The 23,078-nt window shown below is 45.7% G+C and overlaps 1 protein-coding gene across 4 annotated transcripts in view; it reads right to left on the reverse strand.

Moving 5' to 3' along the window:
* Positions 1–1,746: 1,746 nt before the first annotated feature.
* Positions 1,747–23,078, reverse strand: part of KIAA0513 — a 47,189-nt gene continuing 25,857 nt past the window's right edge. For 3 of the 4 annotated variants that reach the window (XM_081921801.1, XM_081921802.1, XM_081921803.1), the window contains exons 2-13: positions 18,063–18,579; positions 15,528–15,627; positions 14,797–14,870; positions 14,054–14,124; positions 12,942–13,149; positions 12,389–12,429; positions 12,099–12,183; positions 11,366–11,443; positions 10,767–10,796; positions 6,928–7,008; positions 6,001–6,095; positions 1,747–5,397 (exon numbers count right to left, since the gene is read on the reverse strand). In XM_081921801.1, the coding sequence (XP_081777927.1) occupies positions 5,348–5,397; positions 6,001–6,095; positions 6,928–7,008; positions 10,767–10,796; positions 11,366–11,443; positions 12,099–12,183; positions 12,389–12,429; positions 12,942–13,149; positions 14,054–14,124; positions 14,797–14,870; positions 15,528–15,627; positions 18,063–18,406 (1,257 nt within the window). In that variant the 5' untranslated portion in view covers positions 18,407–18,579 and the 3' untranslated portion in view covers positions 1,747–5,347. The remainder of the gene's footprint in view (positions 5,398–6,000; positions 6,096–6,927; positions 7,009–10,766; positions 10,797–11,365; positions 11,444–12,098; positions 12,184–12,388; positions 12,430–12,941; positions 13,150–14,053; positions 14,125–14,796; positions 14,871–15,527; positions 15,628–18,062; positions 18,580–23,078) is intronic. The other variant, XM_081921804.1, reaches the window with a different exon arrangement.

Consider the following 23,078-nt stretch of genomic DNA (forward strand, 5'->3'; position numbering starts at 1 on the left):
ATTTAAGACTGAAGAAATGAAAGACAGAGAGAAGTGAAATTGACCTATTCCTCCTTCCCCAGCAAGCCGAAATAGATCTGGAATAAAATGCATGTGCTGGTTATGAAAAAGACAGAATTCAGTGTAGGGGTTTTAAAAAAAACCAACAAGTTTTATTTCACTTCCCCAATCCATTCATAACCAGGACTTGAAATGCTTTCAATACATGAGTTTAAAAACAACAGTATTCCACAAAGGATACTAAATTGCACAATCGCAGTACAACATGTAGTCAGTACAACAGTTGCACCCAACACATCAGAACATGGCAGCACTTTGTATACAAAACAAGAGAACTTGGGTGAATATATCTCATCATATATATATGTATCTATATATATGTCAAGTCAAATACAGAATTTTGAACTCCCAATGAATCTCACAATTAGATATATGGAAATGAGACACTGAAATGGTCTGCTTACATCGATATTATATGAGGCTTCTAGAGATTGCTTAACAAAAAGAGCCTACACAGCTAGATATTTCTAGCGTTGGATGAGAATCAGAGCTGTACTCGGGGTGGGAGCGGACAAGGCAAGAGACATACAAAGGGAGGAAAGGCACCCCCCTTGGAGTTACACGTTATTAACGAAACTTCAGCAGCAGGAAAAGGACAACAGGTCTGTTGTTGCTGAGATGTCCCTCTTTCAATGCCAGACAATAAAATCACTTCTCATTGGAAGTACAATGGAAAAAACCCTCAAGCCCTATCCCTTCACTTCCATAACAGCAAAAGCTGTTTTGACTCAGCTATCATCTCTAATCTGGTGGTCCATGCAGGAAATGCCCCAGCTTCATATTCACAGCGTTCACACCAGTTACCCACCTTGGAACAAAGGTTGTGGTTCCAGTTTCCATTTAGCTCGGTGCTTCTCTCCCCTACATCCACAGCGTCCAAATTCAACAGCATAATGCGGGTGGGTGGGGTTGGGGTCTAAGATTCACAGTAGCACTTTTGTACAAGAGCCCTGAAGGGTTGAAGTATAAATGCCACATGACGATATGCATAGAAAAAGATTAACATGGTTCTGCAGTCTTCACTAGGTGGGCAGATGAATAGTGTTTCCCTCAATGTGGCCTTAACGTCCGTTTAGGAGTCAAGAAGAAACCCAGGCAAAAGCCACCGTAAAACACAGGCCGATTGTCCAAGAGAGTCGATTCTCACTTGTCCTATCTGCAAAGGGAGAAAATTACACTACTGCGGGGTTTTGCTCATTGGGAAGCAACCAAGGTGAAGCAACAGGCAGCCACACCTGGAATGTTATTGCTCAACATGCTTCTCGAATGCTTTCAACTGTATCCACCAATCAGAAGCCAGCTTGTGGTGGAAGATCCACACCAACTTTTCACCATAGGCAAAACAGAGGAAAACCTCAACAAGCAAAAGGAGGAGGAGGAGGAGGAGGAAACAGCCTCTCCGCAGGCATTGTGGACATTCAAGTCAGCAGAGGCCCTTCCAGATGTGGGAATCTTTACTCACTGGATCAATACATTCAAAAACAAAGATGTGGCAGAATGAGTATACAGCAGACGTAGCCACTGAGGAGCCCTGCAGGTGTTGGGCTGCAACTCCCATAATTCTGGACCACTTGCCATGGTGACAGCTGACATGGATGAGAGCTGGAGTCCAACATTTGCAAAGCATCATGTTGGCTACCCGTTATCAAGGTGCATTTTTAGCTTTGAAGCCTACATTTTTTAAAAAAAAACAAAACACCAAAGTTACTTAGGATGATATGGCAAAAGGACCGAATGCAGTTGGAATGTGATAATGTGGTATTTGCTAAATTAAGGTCATGTATCACTTACTGGATGCCTTCAAATACCATTGCATTAGAGAAGGCCCATCTGAGATATAGCAAGTGCAGGGTCAAAGCATAGTCCATCCCATTAGGCACTGGCATCAAAAGCCTTGTTTGGAACCCAAAAATGCTGGTTGCATCATGGGCCAGATGGCAGCAGAAGAGGCAGGAGGTGGACCACAGAAAATGTTGTACTCTCTGCCAAACGCCGCTTTCTTCTTTTCAATGCTGCGAGTTAGAAAACACCACAATCCAAAAGGAAGAAGAGAGTATATTTTCCTTTCTTGGGTGTCAAATCTTTTAAATCTCATGTTTGGTGGGAAAGATTACACTGCAGACATAATAAACTGCAGTGTTAAGAAAGGTACACACGGAGTGGTTATACAGCTACATTTCATATGCCATCCTCGAAGTTCTGTATCTGCCCTTTAAGGTTCCATCAAGGGTAGCCAGCATGGAACTACAACTCCCATCAGCCCCTGGCAACATGGCCAATGGCAGAAGATGATGAGTATTTAAGTCCAAAACATCAGGGTATGTCATGCTGGCTAACCTTGGCTTTGGGGATGACATTGAAAAAGAACTACAGGCAGTTACTTTCACATGGCACAGAGTTGGCACACTCTGGTGGTTAGCAAGTGATAGTTCCTAGGCCAAACTGAGCCTCTTTCAGGGGGTACCACCTCCCCTCCCCAAATGTCAACTCTGCCCTGCCTCAGAAATTCCCATGATTGCCTTGGAATGATGGGGTGGCCTCCAAGGGAGATCAAGTAACCCGCCCAATAAGCTTTGAGTGGGGATTTGAACTCAGATGTCCCTGGTCTAAGGCCAACCCAGCCTTCCCCCAACATAAAGCCCTCCGGATATTGCTGGACTACAACACCCAACATCTCTGAATGTTGGAAGTACTGGCTGGGGCTGATGGGAGTTGTAGTCCAACAAAAGGCTGACAGGGATAGACTTGAGAGTCTCAGAACCTGAAGTGGAGAGATGCCAAGGCTTAGATAAAATATTTGCACCTGACTCTGGAACACATTAAGGGTCTGAGGACACCTAGTCACTTTAAAGCTCACTCAACCCAAAAGGGCTGCATGTTATGCAAAAATATGACCAGCTAAGATGTGAGAATTAAATAAACATTGCTTTGCAACAGGAAAAAGGTGGCTCCCTGAGAGGCAGCAATAATCTTATTCTCTTGCAGAATGGCTTTTCTAGGGAGAAGTTCCTGACAAGTTCTCGTAAAGGTCCTGAGATGGGGACGAAGGGATTTTCCCTTCTTTGTCAAATCTAGAACGGCTGGTGCTTATCCTGGAAAGGTGCTCATGTGCCTTCAACAACAGCACAATGGGGAGAAATTTTGAGAAGCTGCTTCTCTCATAACTTCAAGGTGTGACAAACAGTTTTGCTTCAGAACCTGCTGCAGCAGGGGGTGGTTAGCCACTGGAAATGCGGTGGGGCAAGATCCCTGTATCGGTTTTCATTTATTCTTTGCAGAAACTCACTCTGGCTAATCAAAGCTCATTGATTCAATCACACCTACTAACCAGAATCAAGCAAATGGCAAAGAATGAAACAAAAAGAAACAGGAAAAAGAAAGAAATCTATCCCAAAACCTGCTCCCTGGCACCCTCTCCTGGACTCAAAGGAAACTGCAGGGAAAACCAAATCTGCAGAAGTTAAGTGACTTTTAGCTGCTGGAAAACACCGAAGCAATGTACTGCGATTTTCAACAAGGCAACCGAGGATGCATTGACACCAGAAGCGTAAACCAATACAGAACTGTAGTCCTGTAAAAGGTGGTAGAGGTCTCGTAAGAGAAAAGACTAAACTCTCTCAATAGACCTACAATTTCCAAACTTCTTCAGTGTAAGACAAAAGAGCAGAAATGATTTACAAGTGAGTGATGTGGATGCACCCCAATAGCCATATAGAAACAACAGGTTTACCAAGGAATAATAAGCTACTGTTAGCTCAGGATTCTTAGACTTCGGTGCACCAGTGCCCATAGCTGGCTCTTTGAAAATAGTGGAAGAGTGCATCCGATGGCATGTTCACACAACCTAGCCACATCTGGGCTCATTCAACACCACAAACTGGTGTCAAAGTAGCCTTGTGAACGTTGGTCAAGTACTGAAAATGCAACTCACTGAATCCTCTGAACAATCGTCGCAACCCAGATACTTTGGTGAGATACAGAATCACAACCCCCAAGACCACACCACTGGCAAGAATCACACAAAGACATTGACTCATGGTTGGTGTTGTTTTAAAAAATGGCGAACAGGTTGTTGGAGTTCCATAAACGCTGCAACAGCTGGCTCCGAGCAATCTTCTCAAAATCAGAAGCTGAAGAGGCTTGCTACCCTGAAGATTTACCACCTCTGCTGATAATCTTTCATTTAACAAAAACTTGAGCAGCTGGAGAGAGTCTGCATTGCATTGGCAACTTCCTGCTGTGGGCTTCGCTTTGATCACACCTAGACTCCAAAAGGATCACGCTCAAAGCCCAGCCGGATATGTTGCTGCGTACACCAGGATGTTCTCTCCCCTTGACCATTCAGGAAAGCAGATCTATCAGACCATTTGAAAGTAGTGGGCTTTCAAATTGCTTTCCCTTGCCGGTCAAGCCTCGTGTATTATTTTTATCAGGGTCCAGTCCTTTCCTTTGGCCTCAGAACGCAACATTCAATTGCTTTCAAATGGAGCAGCTACCAGGCAAACAGAAAACACCTAGCAAAACATTCCTTGCTGGATCAGAGCAACCTGCATCAAAAGATACTGCAGGAAAGAACTTGTAAAAACTGTAAAGGTGGTGGGGATCTAGGCCTTCTGCTCCAGCCTAACACAGAATCACTGACCCAACCACCCATTTTCTACCCATCTTCTTAAATACAACCCCCATCAGGAAGGTTTGCATCTGGCCTCCCGGCCTACAGAACTCCTGGTATTCACTTTAGGGGTCTTTTAGAGTAATAATTGGAACTAGGGTGTCTATTGTCCCTCCCACCCACCCCTTTCTGCATCCCTTGCACACGCACACACCTTTATGCTCTGTAAACTTTTGATGCTAAAAGAAAAAATTCATCAGCAGAAAGCAGAGAGGGGAGAGGCTATCCCCAAAGCTCAGTCTTCCTCCTTTACGAGCACGCTAGACTCTCCCGTGCTGACTTGCACTCTGCCTCATACCCAGAAGATTCCCCCAAGAGGTCTCCATTCAGTCACAGTCCGGGTGAAAAAGGCATATGGGGAGGTGGCAGCAGAAGAGGGCGGGCAGCTTTGATTGCTGAGCTCCTACGTCTATAACGGGCTGCGCGATGCAGCTCTACGTGGTTAGAAGACGATCATGCAGGTTTAACGCAGTGTCAGTTGGGTATAGTTTTTGCTTTTTAGAAAAGCCCATCTTTTATGTTGCAGGTAGTCTCAGAGACAGGCTTTTTTCCACCCTTGCATCCCCACTGGCTTCTTCTCTATTAGTTCCTGAATGCAGGAGGCAGGTCGCGGTGCTATTCTGCAGCCATTTGTTCGATGTGATCGCTAAGCAGCTTGTACTGCTCTGTAAGCAAGAGAAACAAATTATGCAATATACACCCACAGATAAACACACATACATGTATGCAAAATTGGCTCAGCATATAATCAAAATACAAAAGACAAACAACTATATGCAAACATCTTTTTCCAGAGCATCCCCAAGAAGGATACACTCTTCATTTTCCTTGTGGGTTTAAGACCCATGTGCAACTGAAGCAAATAACAATGAGGGTGTGATTCAGGTAGCATTCACAAGGCAGCTTATTCCGTTTTTCCAGCATTTCCCTTGTTTGTTAATTTCTATGTTATATTTTAGCTTTCACACAATGTAAAAGCTACTTCTGGAAATGTAGCACAAATTTACAGTTCATTTCTGTGTTATTTGCAAATTGATGTTTTGGGTTGACGTCTATAGCCTGTTTCTGTTTTGCAAAGAATCCCTCGCATTTTGCAGCCCTTCTAGGTCATCTTCTCCCCGCAACCCCCACCCTGCTCAAGTCTAAGGCAGAGCAAGTGGCCTGAACTTGGAGTTGCTCTCATTTTCTTCCACCACGACCCATTTGACCCCTGGGAGGTGATCCTTGCAGAAGGAATCCCACCAGCAATTTCACACCCATAGTCCTACCTTCATCCAGGTTGCCAATCACTGCCTGCTTCTTCAAGAAGTCGTTGCAAAGCTTCTTGTTCAGCCCAAAAGCCAACATGTTGTGAGTGAAAGTACTGCAGCAGGGAGAGGAAATGGGGTGGGGGAGAAAGGGGTATGGCCTTTTGTTAGGACACATGCTTTGTCCACAGAAGGTCCCTGTTGCAATTCCTGGCAGCATCTCCAGTTACAAAGTTCAGGTCACAGAAGGTGATGGAAAAGACTCTCTCTCTGAGGCCCCTGCAGAGCTGTGGCTGCCAATCAGAGACTTGATGGATAAATAGCCTCACTTTGTATGAAGCAGCTTCCTACGTGTCTGCTAAGTTTCTTTGGGCATAAGCTGCCTATTCCTTTTAAAACAACAACAACAACAACAATACTGAAGCCCCCTTCATGCACACTTTGTATGCAGGTAGGGCCATCACAAGCGAAAAGCAGCTGTGGAGGTGTGCTGCCCCCCTCCCCTGCAAAAGCTGCATGGCTCCTTCCCTGCCTCCCCCCACCATCCAGATATCCACACATTAGGCTTGTGGTTTGTATTGCTGCTTCCTTGTTTGTATGATAGAGTTTTCCAGGACTGCTAATTATGCTTTGAAGGTTTCTATAAATCCTGCCCTAGGACTCACAGGTGAAGAGGTTGCAAATTACTGGATATAAATAAATGTAATTGATATGTTATACAAAATTCTTTCTCTCTCGTGCATCATGCAGTATAGATTTCTAAAGATCATCTATTGTGATCACCATTGTAATTTACATTTTTATTTTAAGCATAGTAAGTAGTAAAAGCTTTTATCGTATTGTTTGTTGCTCTGATCTCCTTTGGGAGGAAGGCAAACAAACAAACAAACAGACAGACAGACAAACAGAAGCTCTTTTGCAGAAGCAGGCCAGTTTCATTCTGCTTACCCCAACTGTCCAAAGGTGATATTCTCATTAAACCGCAGACTATCGTCTCGCTCCTCTTGGGTCATGTGACACCATTTCTCCCTGCAAACATATGGACAGATCCTGAAACCAGGAAAATGAACACACACACACACACACACAACCTGCCAAAACCTTAGGGATTGATGGGAGCAGGGAAGGATGCAGGGAATGTCAGTAACACGCTCTTGACGCACTCCCTGTTCCATATTGGTTAGTGTGATGAAGTGAAGGTGTGGGCCATGTGCCAGATGTTGGTATGCCAGTTTTGTTATATGGGCTGCCTGTTGCCAACTTCAGATTATATATTAGAGCAGCTTTTATCACGGAAGCTGGGCCAAAGCTGGAATCATTCTGAAGTTTCCATTTTGCTTATGTGCTTACATCTCTGTTTCATTTAGGTTCTTCTTCTTCCAAAGGGTTGTATGTAACATCCATCTTACACGGTGTAAAAGGTAAAGGTAAAGGTACCCCTGCCCGTACGGGCCAGTCTTGACAGACTCTGGGGTTGTGCGCCCATCTCACTTAAGAGGCCAGTGTAGATCCACTGAAATTGATGGACATGACTAACTTAATCAATTTCAATGGGTCTACTCTTAGTAGAATGTACTTGGATACAACCTAAAATCTCCAAATGCACGCCTTTCTCTTGGTCGTTAAATCTGTGACCATCATTGCCACTTTACATCCAACCTTAGAATCTACATTCAATTTGGTCAGTATCTCCAAAGGAGGTAGGCAAACATATAGCAAGGGATGTGAAATGGGCGGGGGTCAGAAGGTAAACATGTAAAACCTGAATGTTTTCCTAAAACCTGTTCAAACGCCACCTGTATTTCTAATAACCTGACCAAAAAATCGAGCTATCATCTAAGTTTTGCACCCTTCTTATGGGTTACTGTTCATTACTGACCTACAAGGCAGACTATCCCAACCCCATTTCACAGAGGAGGCAACTGAGGCTTTGAAAAAGCATCAAAGGCCGCAAAACAGGAGCAGAGCAAGGACTGGATTCAGAAAAAGGTAACCCAGGCTTAAATTCCGCCACACTGGTATACCATTTTCAGACAAGAATAAAATTGTTTAGAGGCAGAGAAACATGGAACAGCCACACAACACAAAACTAAGGTGTTCTGAGCCAATTTCATTATATTCACAAAGCAAGCAATTTTCCTTAACATGGGCGCACTGTTTGGTGAACTTTCCAACAATGCAATAACAGAGGGTTCTTAACTTTGCAATTATCTGCTTCCCAGCCTCTACAATGTATAATAAGCTAAGGAAGTGCTGGAGATGTAGCAGTCAGAACTCTATGTGTCCTTAATTTATTTGCTTTTATTGCATTTATATCTCACCCTTAAGGCTGCAAAGCAGTGACTGTCTGAAGGTCACCTAGCAGGCTTCATGGCCGAGTGGGGATTTGAACCCTGGTACCCCAGGTGATAGTCCAACATGCTAACCAATATGCCACACTGGCTCTCTTGCATGTCTCTCCCTAAATGAAAGTTTCCTGCTGGTTTGGTTCTAGTAGGTCTATTCATGCACACTTAAACCAACACGGCTCCTTAAGCTCTGGGTGCACAGCTAATGTGGGAGTTTCAAACATGGCAACCTTTCTTATGTAACTGCTGACCTTTCATTCTAGATTTCCACTTATGCATCCTTAAAAAGAATCAAGGGAATGCATGCCTCCAGGTTAATGCAAAAATTCTCACTGAACCCTATGGTCACTAAGAGTGATCAAGAATGGGGGATGCTGAAAGTTGAGCTACATTTTCAGCAAAATCACATGGTAAACCTTTTGGGGGGTGTTGGGGGGGGGAAGGAGTGGCATTTCTTAACACCCCCAATCAAAACATAAAAATAAAAAGTGGTCTGGAGAAAACTAGTCCATCAAGCCTATTCTGGTCTAGAATCGCATTCTAAATGCAGGGATTCTTTTTGAGCAGGGAAGTGTTAGAAAACATCATCTCCCCCACCTGACAAGGGCGCAGTGTAAGAAGGATTCTGCCACTTGATTTCACCACGTATCAGCCCTTAGATGCTTGTCCTTTTAGGGAAAATAGGATGTTGGCTGAAGCCGACCATATGTCAAGAGGAGGAAAAGGGGAGGCAGGGAAATACAGGAAGAAGGAAGTCAATGGGAGGAGAAGCAGCAGCAGCAGCAGCAGCAAATAAAAGGAAAACAAGAGAAATTAAAAATGTGGAGCCATGCTGGATATGAAGACAGAGTGGCAGAGGGATTTCTTGGCAGGCAATTCAAGAGTGTATCCCTGAATCAATCCTCAAAGGAAACAGACGTGCCAAGGGTCAAAGTTGAGGCAAGGCAAATGCAGAGGACATTCTTTGGCTTAGCCAAGGCAAGTCTCCTAGCTGGTCATCCATTCACAGGGGTCAAGGAGTATCAGCTGACTCACAGGGGTCTTTCAGGGCACAGTGGCTTCTTTGGTTGCTCCTTCACCTTGCACTTCCCAAGATTGTTTGCCAGAGCGAGGCAGAGGTGCACAGGAGAAATACCTGCCTGTCATTTCTCAGGCCAACAGTTCAAGGACCAATTTCAGATGACCCATTGACTGAGCATTTGTCCTAATTTGCTTGCAGGGTGTTTACATGTCTTCCTTTTAATTGTTTTTTTAAAGAGGATTTGTCATGCTAGGGCATGTCTAAGGACCCTTTGGCCTTCCAAATGTTTCTGAACTCCAACTGGCCACTCTTGCTGGGGCTGATGGGAGTCGTTGTTCAGCAACATCTGGAAGGCTGTAGGTTCCCCAAAACAGGGACAGCCTGGAGGCACCCAAGAGGTCCGCATCAAGAACAAATCCAGTGGCACTGTTCTCTGAGACCATGGCAAGTGTGCATATGCACCGTGACCATTTACCATTTGGAACAGCTGCTCCAGATGCATGTAAAGCAAACCACCACCCCCATCTCAATCAGGCTCTGCACAAAAAACCACCAACTGGTATGGTATGAAACGGGCAAAATTAAGCACGACAGTAACAAATGAGAGAGGGGCAGAAACAACACAGAAAGCAGATATTTAAATCCAGATGGTCAAAGAGGAATGGACAGGGAAGTAAAGAGAAGCAGCAACAGCATTCCACAGAGGCATCGAAAGAAGGAGGAAATCAAAGCAAGGGGGAAGGTCAAAGTAGAACGTTTACATCTAGAACTCCTCAGAGACTGGAAGGGGCCCCTGTGTCCAAAAACTTACCACAGCTGCTGACACAGAAAATGGCGAGAGAAAAACAGACTCACTTAAGCAGTTCACCGTGCCCAGAGGCTTTTCTCAAGCTGCTTTATACGGCATTGATACAGAAGCTGTGCATCATAATCAAGTAATGTATAAGATATTGGCAGCGTGGCAAACTCTGGCTGGGAGACAGAACGGAGACTGATTTATTTTTTTTAAGAGACTCAAAAAGTGGTTTGTGGTAGGCTCCCACTGCTTCTGAATCGGTTCAGCATCCATATTAGATTTTGTCCTGCTGTTGCAGGCACTGAAACGAACAAGGAACACTTCTTTCAAAACCGTTTTGATGTGCTTTGAGATATACCTTGGAAAGCAGGCTTTCCCCAACCTGTGGCCCTCCAGATGTGTCTGAACTGTAACTCCCAGCAAGCCCAGCAGGGATGGTCAATGGTGAAGGAGGATGAAAGCAAGAGTCCAACAATATCTTGGAGGGCACCAGGTTGGGGAAGGGTACACTAGTGGGATTTGCAGCACTGGGCTGAATACTGTGCAACCACGGTGGCAAGTTTTGGACCCCAAATGAGCCTTTGGCATAAAAAGGTAAGAAAGGAAATGCGGACAGACACACCTCGTTTCCTCTTCCTCTCCAGCATTCCCTCTGGAGTGGCAGCAGAAAGGGTCAACAGAAGGTTACATGTTAAGATCATGCAAGAAGTATGGATGGAGAGAGAGAGGAAGTGTGAAAGAATTGACCAGAAAAAGAAAAGAAAAGATTAAAGACGTCAAGAAAGAGAAAGAGAGAAATTAGTTGTTTTCAACCTCCCCAACCCAACAAAGCAACATGAGAGCAGGAAGGGGAGAAAGGGAGTACTCTGTCCTTTCCTTAAGCTCTTGCCTAGCAGACTCCCCCTTGGATGTTGTTATCAAACTGCATTTGCTGGGTGGTTTCTGCTTCTCTAAAACCCTGGGGATGAGTTCCAAGGGCCGGGGAAGAAAAGCTTCCTCCCTACAGAATATAAACCCAATCCTGCATCAAATTAGCAGAACCTAAAAAGCTCCATTGGCCTGCTTGACAAGTGGGAGAACAGCAGAAAAATAAACCATTTGTGTACCAAAAAAGGCAGTCCTTTTCAGCACTATGACCTATTCTCCTCCACCCCTCGTGTCCCCCACTTCCTTTCTCCTGTGAAAAAAAAAAAGAAAGAAGAAGAAGCTGTGATGTCCTACCTAGTGGTGGGAGACCGTTTCCGCCTCTCACAGTGAACTGCGTCGAAGAAAGCCGCATTCCAAAACCTCAGGGTATGCCTAGGGAACAGGGGAGGAAATGATGTGCGTCCGTGTGTTGAGGCTGTATCAACTGCAGGGAATGTTTTTGTGAATGTGGCTACGAAGTGGGAAGGAATGGGGTGGTTTCTGCCAGAGAGGGCTGTGGCTGGGCCCGCTAGATGGCTCCCCTGCTTCAATGCCCTGTTCAGGAGTGCAGCTGGCTCAGGATAATAAGGTTATACCAGTGGTGGCTGGTGCTCACTGAGACAGGTGAGGCGGAAGGCAGGGAGGCCAACAGTAGGTGGCACCAGAGCCAGTGAAAGGCAGAGACAACTCATTCTAGTTTAGGCCCCATCCTCCTCCTCCCTGCTGGGTTCTACAACTCCTAGGGATTGAGGTCCCTTTGCCCCCCATAAAATATTTGAGGATGCTGGCCCTCCCAAAAAAATTCATGGGCATTGCTACTCAAATGGTGTGCATGCACCACATCTTTTGATTATGTGGGGTGGGGCTTACCCAATATTTTATTCAGGTTAGCATCCCTGACTGAGACTAACAAATGGGGGAGCTGACAGGCTGCACCAGGTTGGCTGTAAGTAAGAAGGCAGGCAGGTGGGGGTTGGCTGAGGACAGGCTGAGGTTGGTGGGGCAGTGTCCCAGTTATCCTATTGAACCAGCCTCCACTTGCTCTTACCAGATGGGCTGTTGCTTCAGGTGCATGTACAGGTAGATCTTCTCTCCTGTTTTTTCTTCCTCCTCCTCAGGACTGTAGAGGGAAACTGCAAAGGGGAGATATTTGATATTTAGGGGGGGGTGTCAATTTGTGCATACACATATACACAATCTTCAGATAAAGACCAGACAGTGCCTTAGATTCCTGCCAGGTATCCCAGCTCTCCAGAACCTGAAACACCTGTTTTCTATGAGCATTATAAACAGATTTTTAAACAACAACAGCATAGACCTATTATTATAACTGCTTACCTGATTTGTGGATTCTCTCTCTTGGTTTGCCTTCATCATCCCTAGAAGCAAACACACAGGTACTATTCGGTTAAACGTAACATCATTTGGGGGGGGGGGGAGTTGGAAGCACTGCAAGTAGTTTGTTCTATGAATTGCTTAGAAGTATAGTCTCACTACTACACAGATGAAGATGAGTTAGCCTGCTATGCAAGCCTTGCCCTAAAAGGGGGTGGGTGACTTTAAATCAACCAGTTAATTAATAAAGCAGGAAAGGGCCGTAGCTCAGTGGCAGAGCAACTGCTCTGCGTGCACAAGGTCCCAGGTTTAATCCCCAGCCTCTCCAGGTAGGGCTAGGGGAGACACACAAATGCTGCAGTCTAAAATCCTGGACAGCCACTGCCAATTTGGCACAAGGCAGCTTCCTATGTTCCTGGGACGACCAAGACCGATAGCGGCATATAAGCAAGTTTATCTTCAGTAGAGCAGAGGTGGTGGGGCTCAGGGGTACTTAAGCCAGGACTGGTGTTGTGCTTCCACTAAAGGTGCTGTGAATGGTCTCAACTGGACTCACTCAGCTTTTTTGGGCCCTGGCCCCTTTAGCTTGCTTTCAAAGCTCCCAAAGAAGCCTTTCACGTTCTCCGTCTTCGCCGATGTATTCTTCAGGAGCCGCTCCGCAATGTCCTTCTTCTCGGCCAGCCAGCTGTTTGCGGACTTCAGGTAGGAGTCAATGCTGCCAGTGGGCTTCTCCTTGGACTCGATGGGCAGCGCTTGGGGCTTACCTACCAAAATGCAACCAGGGAGCGGGAAAGAGAAACAGAGGGAGTAAGGCAGGGGACCTGAGGCCCGCGGGTCGAATGTGGCCCTCCAGCCCTCTTGATCTGGCCCTCAGAACTCACCGCTCCCGGGCCCTGCTCCGGGCTCTCCTCAAGAGCATTTTCCTGACTGGAATGTGTTCTTGAATTGTAACAATGTCCATTGCTTGCCCAGATGGAATACAGGTGTTTGGGTTTATGCAGAGACCTCAGACTTTTCAATGCAGCAAGGTAAGAATCATACCTGATGCTCCACCCACTTTAGCCTCTGGCCCCCCACACTTCTGGCATAGGGCCCCCTTAAGGTTGCTCATAAGTGAATGTGGCCCTTAAGCTAAAAAAAGTGGTCCCCACCCCTGACTTAAAGGACCACCACTCCTCCTAAAGATCAATGCTCAAGAGAGACTGGTTTGTTCTCTTTCTCCCACCCTAAGTTTTTGCTTTTTAACTAAAAAGCAAGATACTAGCCCTCAGTGATTAGTGTCACACTTAAAAATGGATGTCGAAAACCAGGACACAGGGTTGGTAACATGGAAGCAACCAACAAGAAGCTAAAAATCATTATGCTTCCTGGCTCTCATCTATTTCTGAAACCTCATAGTAAGCCTGCAACTTATGCAGGCATTACGTTCTGGGGATTGTGCCCAAAGCCAAAACTGTGTGTAGTCAAAACACATTGGGTGCAATGGCGGGTCAAATGCAAAGGATTAGTTCATTATTCCGAGGTTCTCACAAATGACTCCCAGGATGCTATTCCTATAGAGATGCTTCTTGCAAGATACGCTTGCTCCTTTGCTGAAGATGAACAAATTGCCCCAGCACATTTTCTCACTCCACAGAGAACTTTCAGCAAGAAGGAACTGCTCCTTACCAATATAGTAATAAGTAAAGCACATGGTCATCAGGTTCTTAGCAGGGCTGAAATCATCCATCTGGTAACACCTGAAAAAAAGGAAAGAATAAAGTTGCTGAAATATGAAGAAGAAACAGAGTAACACTCAGTGGTGATTAGTGTCCATGGGGCTGAATGCAGGGAGTCCAACGGTGGGCAGAGCCAACTAATTCCAGTTTTTCCCCATTCTCTTCCGTGCTGCGTTCTACAAGGGCAACACCGAGACTAAGGAGGAGGAAGCAGACTACCAGGGCCACCCCCTGGATATACTGTAAACAGGAAGGCAGGCCAATAGATGCTGGCTGAGGGCAGACGGAATTCAGTGGGGCAGTGCCCCTTCTCCCTAATATTTATTCATTTCATTTATATATCATCTCTATCTTCCAAGCATCTCAAGGTGGTGTACATGGACCAGCCTTCGCTGCCAGCACTGACGAACAGCCATGCATGGCTTTTTGGGAGAGCTGCATGGATCAGAGCCATGTGCAATTCATCTCCAGTTGCCCAAGTGGTGCAGTGGTTAAAGCAACCATCACCACCATGATGCCCTCCAGATGTTTTGAGCTACACCTCTCATCAGCCCCACCCAACTGTCCAAGATGGCCTGCGGGGAGAGGTGGAGGAAGGAAGAATCCCACCCGCCAGCTGGATTCACTTCCCCACCCCCTGCTGTAAAGGCTGAAGACCCTGTAGCCTCCATGCCGACGCCTGCTGTTACTCACTCAAAGAGGACCACAGCAAAGGACTGCACCAGTCGATAGAAAGTCTGCTCCGAGACACACTTGGAATTGCAGCGCTGTGAGGAAACAGGGAAAGCCAACAGTGTTAAGGCTGGGTACAGATGTACCTAGAAACAGATGTAGGGCTGCCGTTCTACTTTTTTTTTGGCTGCGGAGGAAACAGCTCTGCTCCTCTGTTGTTGCACATACAGCCCCTGGATCAACAGCCGTCTCCAGCCTAAGCTTTAAGGCAGGCCATCTGCTTTGCTTTCCATTTTTTCTTCCCTCTGAGTGCTTGTCATGGTTCGAAAGCTGTTCTCAGAAGGTGGCTTTGCAACTAAGACCAGAGCTGGCCAATCAGCCTGGTGGCATAGCCTTGCTCTGAGAAGGGAGGAGGTAGCTTTGCTACTGATATAAGGTCTAGCCAATCAGGAAGCTGTGCAAATCCGGCTTCTGTTTGACCTGGGAAACGTTTCACCCTATGCAGGGTTTTTAAAATGATGGTATGCAGAGGTGAGCAGATGAGACTCTTCCATGTAGGAATACAGCAATGCAATAAAGCAAAAGGTGACTCTGAAATGGCCTGGAATGCCCTGTGCATTCCACTAGGAATAGGGCCCACTATTTTGAATGTGTGAACAGGTGTCAAGAGGCACACGCAAGCACAAAAAGCAAAGGGCCTCAAGAGCGCACAATCCACACCAGCCAGAGTTGCGTCCTGAACATCTCCTTACCTGAGCACTAACGTATCTGGCAAACCATTCCCTGCCTTTTGCATTCTCCCCACTGCAGAGTTCTCCGAACTTGGCTTTCTCCTCTTGGTCAAATTCCTCTCTGGAATCACAAAGATACAAAATAAAGCAAGTTGGCACTAAGTGTGATGCAGAGGGCTGAGACTATAAGCTGGCAAGTCCCCAAAGCAAATCTCACTGCAGGCAAGAATTGTCAGGGGGCCCTGGGCAAATCCCTGCCTGCTCTCAAGTGTCACCACTCTGCAATGTAGTGATAATAGTAATAAGCACAAAAACTAGGTGTTGTACTATAAGCCTTGACCAATGAGCTTACTTTCCAATTTAGGAGCTTAGTGTAATTACTAGCCTACCTTGCAAGGTTGTCACAAGGAATACAGAAATATTTCATTTTTCACTTTCATTTTACTTTCATTTAAAAGTGCAATAGTTTCTACCTGGAGATGCTAGGGATTCAAGCAGGGATATTGTGTATGCAAAAAAGTTGCTTAGGTGTGCCTCACAATGATGGCAAATCAACATGCACAAGAAAAAGGACCGTTGAATTCTTTATGCTTGCAAATCTGCTATTGTCCCTCACTCTTGATTGGGTTTGCGGCTGCCTATGAAATCCATCCTCCACACAAATTTTATGTGATTTTGTATGTGCAGAGCATCACTGTCCTCTTTTTTTTCCCTGTTGCCGTTTGCTCTTTTTCTTCTGGTTTCTCCTTTATGTTACGACTTGCAACAAAACTGGGAGAAACACAGCAGTTTCTTGTTGAATTGTGGTTTTGCTTTCAGTCACCAGGTGGCATTAAACTCGTTTGGCTCAATGCACTAAATGGAGAGGGAAGCAGAACTTTGAAGGAGGAAGAAAAAAGTACATAATGAAAAGTGAACTTGGGGTAGGGGAAAGGAAATAAATTCAAGTAAACTGCTTCAGCTCTTACCAGTCCGAAAGGGCACCAATATTCTTTATCAGGAGCCAACAGGGAATTAACACATGTCAATAAATCATCCTTTTGAGCAGGATTAGGGGACCCCTCGAAGTCTCCCTAGGCCACACGACTTCTCCCCTCACTGGCTCTGCTTTGCACCTTCCCTGAGTGTTTTCGCTAGGCTGGATTTTGTCCTTGAACGCTGCTGATGCCTCTTGCTTCCATGGGTGGCGGGTAGGGAGGGGTGCATGAATTTGTGCAGAGACTAACTTAGTACACAAAAGTGACTTTGACATTCATTGCCCTGCCCACTTTTACCCTCCAGTCATGCCCACCACTGGCACGCAACCCCCCAGAAGATTGCCTAGAAGGGAATATGACCCTCGGGTTGAAAAGGGTTATGCACCCCCCAAGTTTATTTATTTATTTTTATTAAACGTGTAGCAAGACTAACAAAGAATTTGAGGTTTTTGATTTTGAGCATTGCCATTCTTCTCTTTTTGCATGCGGGGGCAGGCCACCTCGCCAAGCGGCAACATTGAACTGTGAACGGAGATTATGCAAGCTGCCAATGTCAGTTTTGCACAAGAACATTCCTTCTGGGGTCTGATCCCCAAACTGGCCACGCAGAGCAGGGAGGGAGCAAATGGAAAGGCACTTCCCCCCAGTGTTGACATTCAAATCGTTTTAATTTGGGCCATGGTGAGTCAGGGCAGATTTGCTAAATTGCTTAAATTAAGTGGAATTGTTTAAAAGCACACACACAGAGAGAGTCAACATCAGCTGCAGCAGCTGAAGCCTCCACTCTGCATCTGGGTGATGCAGCCCCAAAGTCCCCAGGCAGCAATTGTTAAGTCGAGAGAGAGAGAAGCATGACTCAGTGGGAGAGATGTGTCACAGCCAGCCAACATTTCTTTTCAACGGGAACACAGAGGGGGGAAGGGGGCTTGCTGCACCCCGGGGGGGGGGGAGTGAAGGATCCAGCAGCAAGCTGTCTTCCCCCTCTTTCTGCAAAGCCAATGCAAAGAAAGAAATTCAGGTTCCTGGCCTCACTACAAAACATTTGCCCACCAGCACCCTCTGGGGTGCATTGGCTTGTACCCTGAGTTAGTCCTACACAGAGGAGAGCCATTAAAAAATAAGAGACACAACTAACAATGATTGATTGATTGATTGATTTAAGTAGGTCTACTCCGACTGGATATAATACTGGCTGTTTGTTTCCATCTTACAAGTTGGAAACTGGTGTCATCGTAGAGAAACCTGGTACTTTAGCCAGCAAATGAAGTCTTTGAGGGGGTGAATCTGGGGAAATCGGGAATGGTTGCCTAGATTACATTTAAGGTTGCTCTGGATTGGTCTGAGTAATGTAAAGCCAGCTCAAAGAAGCTCTACGGCAGCCTTCCCCAACATGGTGCCTCTCAAGATGTTTTGGACTGCAGTTCCCAGCATCCCTGAACAATGGTCACGCTGGCTGGGGCTGATGGGAGTTGCAGTGTAAAAAAAAGAACTGGGAACCTCCTGCAGGGAGGGAGTTGGCCAACGATCCCACAACCCCAGCATGCACCTGCTCACAGCATCCTGCTGCTCAAACACTCACCCTCCCGTGAAGATCTTCTCCACGTATTGCCTGATGAACTCCCGTTGCTCTGCTGTCACTTCGTCCTTGGCGGACTCTGTGCTCTGGTTAGATGAGTAAGACTCCGAGGAGGAGCGGCGGTGGTTGTTCCAGCTGTGATGGGTGGGCGAGTCCGTTGTGTCGTTCTCGCTGTCGGCAGATTCCGTCGCGTCGCTCTCTTCCGCCACTGTGGCCGTGTCGCCCGCCAGGTGATCCAGCAGCCCGTTGCCATTGGTGGAGGGAGGAGCGGCAGGGACGGATTCGGAGGTGTCGGTGGTGGAAGGTTCGGAGTCAAAGTCAATGAGGTTCCCCACAGGGACATCCATGGCCTCTATGGCTCAAGGGGCCTAATACCATGGATCGGGTGCGGAGGGTGTGGCTCAATTTCCCTATCAGGAAAATGTGAAGGCCATCGGGAGATGAGCAGAAAAATATGGAGCCTGTGATTGGTCCACTTCCAACCAAAGCCTACTCCTTATCCTAGGCTCTTTCAAGGCATCTGGAAAAAAAGCAAACAGAGCAACTCATTATCAATAATTATTAAACTCTGCTTATCAACAATAATCTCAGCAGCAAGAGCCACGTGTTGTAATTGCACAGCAAAATTTGGCAACCCCTGCCACGTATTTTGACTTACTATTCCAGACAAGGACTTCCAAGGCGGCCCAGAGAAAGAATGAATAGGGCATTTGGCCACTTGGTGAACACTTAAATTATGAGTTAAGTTTAATGCAGATTGAAACTTCCCTCCCAGGGCTGGCAAATGTCATTTGTTTAATGTAATTAGGTATGGAGACAGAACGAACTTTTGTGGAGTGCTTAGGAGCAAAGCAGCCTCTTTAAAACAGTCTCTCTTGATTAGAATCCATTGAACCACTTATAGGCATATGCTTTTTAAAAAAAGGGGGGTATGACTGCAATTATACAGAAATACTTTTTTGTTTTTTGTTTCTGAAGGCATGCATCCAAGATTGCGTTGCACTTATTAAAACAGCATTTCCCCGCATAAGCTGCAGTCTGAGCTTGCAAAAGCTTTCCCATCTCCCCAGACCCAATAGTCTTGATCACTAGGCTCCTGAGTAGATCCCATTTCCCAAACCATGTAAAATTTTGCAGGCTTTAAAGTCCTGCACATGCTTTCCTTTGCCAAAAATTCTGAAGGGCAAGCTTTGCAGCCAAAATGTCCCCCATCCCAACACCACTACCTCATGCTGGCTCTATAGAGACACATAAATAAAATGCTCCCATATTATTTTCATCAAATGACTAGAAGGTGCAAAAATGAAACCGTCTTACTTCATAAATCCCGTTTCAATGTGTCTTTCATAGTTGCTCCCCCTCCTCCCCTTGCAAACTGTACTTAGTTAATTAGGGTGCAACCGAATCAGTTCAGTGCTTATAAGAATGTTTAAAGAATGAGTCTGCAAGACTGCAGGAGAAGTCCCAAGTTTAGTTTCAGGATCTATGAAAGACAAAGTTCTGCTCTGGATGCATCCAAATTGTAGCACAGTGAGCCTTCTGTCTTTTGGCACTCAGGCCAGATAGCTGAGAGGGGTTCTTGGTGGCTCCTCCAGCAAATTGGCCAGACCTTAAGCTTCAACACCTTGAGCTAAGCAAAGAGTTGAGAGGTTGGACTGTACTTTAGATGGAGTCAAATTTATCCCTACACTAAGGGGGATTGAGAGAGGGAGAGAGAGAGAAGAGAGAGTCCTTTTACTTGTTACTTGGATTTTGTTATGCTTGGAACAAACACTGCCAAAAAATAAAATACTGCAGGAGCTGTCCAGAGTGCTGTTAAGGCTCTCCACTTCTCCAATTATTTTAATATACCCTGGCTTTCCACTCTTGTGCCAAGGACCTCAGAGCAGACGTGGGGAACTGGGTGGAGAACAAGGAGAGGAGCGTGTACATTTGTGGGGGGGGGGGAGTGTTGAAATCTCTGGCTTTTGCATAGCAATAATGTAGCCTATTTTAGTTTATTTTTACATTTACATCCCACCTTTGCTCCAAGGAGCTCAAGGCAGCATACATGGTTGTCCTCCATCTCCATTTCATCCTCAACAACCCTGTGAGGTAGATTAGGCCGAGAGACTGATTGGCCCAAGGCACATTTCACTGCTGAGTGGGGATCTGAGCCCTGGTCACCCAGTTCCTAGTCCAACACACTAACTACTACACCGCACTGGCCTTCTGTATCGAGGTAAGTGTCACACCCATTGCTCTGCTCATATATACCTCAGGGCCCTGCCCACCCCTGGCATATGTCCCCACTCCCCCAAAAGGAAGCCCCCAAGGGAATGTGTCCCTCTCCATCCCTGTTCTATTGGCTCAGCAGCAATCCTGGCCCACATCCATTGCAAAACCAACCCCCTGTATGCCTGCTCTCCCAAATTGCGTCAGCTGATCCCAAGACTTCAAACAACAGCGAGATGTTTCCACATTCTTCCAACAAATGGTCTGATTTATTTTATTTATTTCACAAAATTTATATGCTGCTTGACTGTTAACTCCCCCCAAAAATAAAACCTCAAATTAGATTACAAAAAGTATAAAACAAAGAAATTGTAAGTAAAAACAAATTAAAAACAACTATTTTAAACATTCAAAAGTAATTAAAACAAACAATAAGCTAAGAACTTGATTAAAACACATGTAAACATCTTACATATCTGGACAGACTTGCCTAAATGCAGGAACTGAAAAGAGCATAGTGAAGATGCCTGCCTGATATCAATAGGCAGGGAGTTCCAAAGTGTAGGTGCAGCCACATTAAAACATTGTTTTTTTTAACAAACGAGGAACAAGTATTATGTGGCACTGTGCTAGTTCTGCAGATCAAAGAGGTTCGGGTGGGCATATCTATGGGGTTAGATGACCTGGCAGGCGAGTCTTAAAATGTACCTTATACCTAAGGTAGCAAAGCAATTTACAACGAAATCCAGAGTCACACATTTCTTCATTACAGCAACAGCAGCTTTCCAAAATGGTAACCGGAAGACAGCTTTGAGCAGCTGAAATAATTAAAACAGGCGGCCCCCTCCGTAATCAGCTAATTAACTGCATATCTGGGGTTAAGGAGACAGAGCCCAACCAAGACTGACACCGAATTATCCCAGATAGTTAAGGAAAATACCAGCTGAAGCTCTGGATGTTTTCCAGGAAAGGGCAGAAGCTGGAGTCACCCCCATTAGTAGTACACCTGATCAATGCCTGCAAGGAAGCTGCATCTTCTTAAGAGAGCAATGAGAACCTGTCACCCACGCCAGAGTTTCTTAAAACCAAACACAATGTGAAAAAACCGCAATGGCTCCAACCACTACCAGTTCCTGTACTAAGGATTTGAAAACTTGCTGACCCAGCTGCAGGGTTCCAGAGTGATCAGCCATGGCATTAAGCGTGGCGCCAAACCAGTAGAAACACAATCTTTATGGAGACGTCAAGGGATTAGTAAAGGAATTCAATAAACCTTTTTAAACCAGGACTTAGAACACAAAAATTCCTCCTCTCAAGTCTAAATTCTGCAATCTGCAAAAAATATTCAAATTAACAAGCAAGCATATTTTGCATAATTTATTTTGCAGATCATTAGGCCGTGGTAGCTGCCTCCTTCCTCCCCCTTGCAAGATTCCAGCAAATTTTGCTCATACACTTTGAAGCTGGATTCTGCAGCCTTAAGAACTAAATACTTGATTTGCTTTTGTGCACGGGGTGTTAAAATAAAGGCTGTACATCTCTGAATGATGAATTCAGGGGTCCAGTTCAGAATACCATTTTTCACAGGGTAACCCCAAAATGAATACAGCTTTGTCAATGTCGCATGACAGCCTCACCAGTTTGCCAAAAATATGCATGTCAGAGGGAAAGGGATATGCTAGAACCTTTGCTCCTGATGAGTTACCTTTCTACATGCAGGAAATATTTATTTATGAAGATCAGCATTCAACCAAATGCGATTCTGCCTGCAGTCTGAAGTCGCATGGTCCAAACACAACCATTCATATATTGCCTGTGAGACCCAAAAGCTACACCACGCTTGCTTATCGTCTGCCTCACTTCTTCTCCCCTCTACAGTAAAATCAATAAAAGTATAGGAAGAGCCTACTGGATCAGGCCAATGGGCCCATCTGGTCCAGCATCCTGATCTCATAATGGCCAGCCACTATGTAGGCACTAAATTTTCCTTGTAAATTTTGGACTTGTACCATAGTCACTCCCTTGGTCGCCTGTAGCGAATCAAAACTGCTTGTAGATGAGGAAGCTTTACAGAAATGGGCGGTCCTTGTTTTACTTAGCCCCACAATGACTCACACAGGCATGCATGAGAAGGCAGGCCAGCAACTCTTAGTCTTTACGCACAGTGGCCTTCCCCACCCTGCAGTGCTGGCGGGTTGATAGGAGCTGTATCCCAAAACCCCTGGAGGGCGCCAGGTTGGAAAGGCGGCTTCTTTTTTGGGTAGAATGTTTCATAATAAAACGCCACTGTTCAACTTCAACAAACCCTGTAGGGTGTTACATGCATACACCTGTCTCATATGAGAAAGAAAACAAAGCGAGGACACTGTCAAATAACTACATCATTGAATGCACGTTTAAAGCTTTAACTGTCTGTGACACAGCCTCTCCCTGTGTGAGCGTCTGGAGGCCTGACATAGCATAGCACCTGTTTATATAGAAAATGCTTGTGTTCAGTTTGGCCTGTAACAACCTTTCCGTGTTGCATTAGATTCTTGGAAAGACCCACATCCCAAACTTTGCTGGTCCCATAAGGGGCAGAACAAGATTTGAGTTCAGTGAATGACCAAGATTAGAGATAACACCAAAAAGGTTTTTCCAACCTGCAGAGCTGGCTGGAGCTGATGGGAGTTCAAGTTCAGAACTCCTGGAGGGTCCAAGGTTGGGAGGCGTTCTTTAGAGGCTCCCCATCTCGGTCCCTGGCTTGTGCAGTGACTCTTGTATCGATTCTCCTGGCTGCAGGATTTTTCCTCTCTCTTTCTCCAC

The sequence above is a fragment of the Podarcis melisellensis genome (genome assembly GCF_964234715.1).
Source record: "Podarcis melisellensis genome assembly, chromosome: 8".
In the NCBI taxonomy this organism is placed as follows: domain Eukaryota; kingdom Metazoa; phylum Chordata; class Lepidosauria; order Squamata; family Lacertidae; genus Podarcis; species Podarcis melisellensis.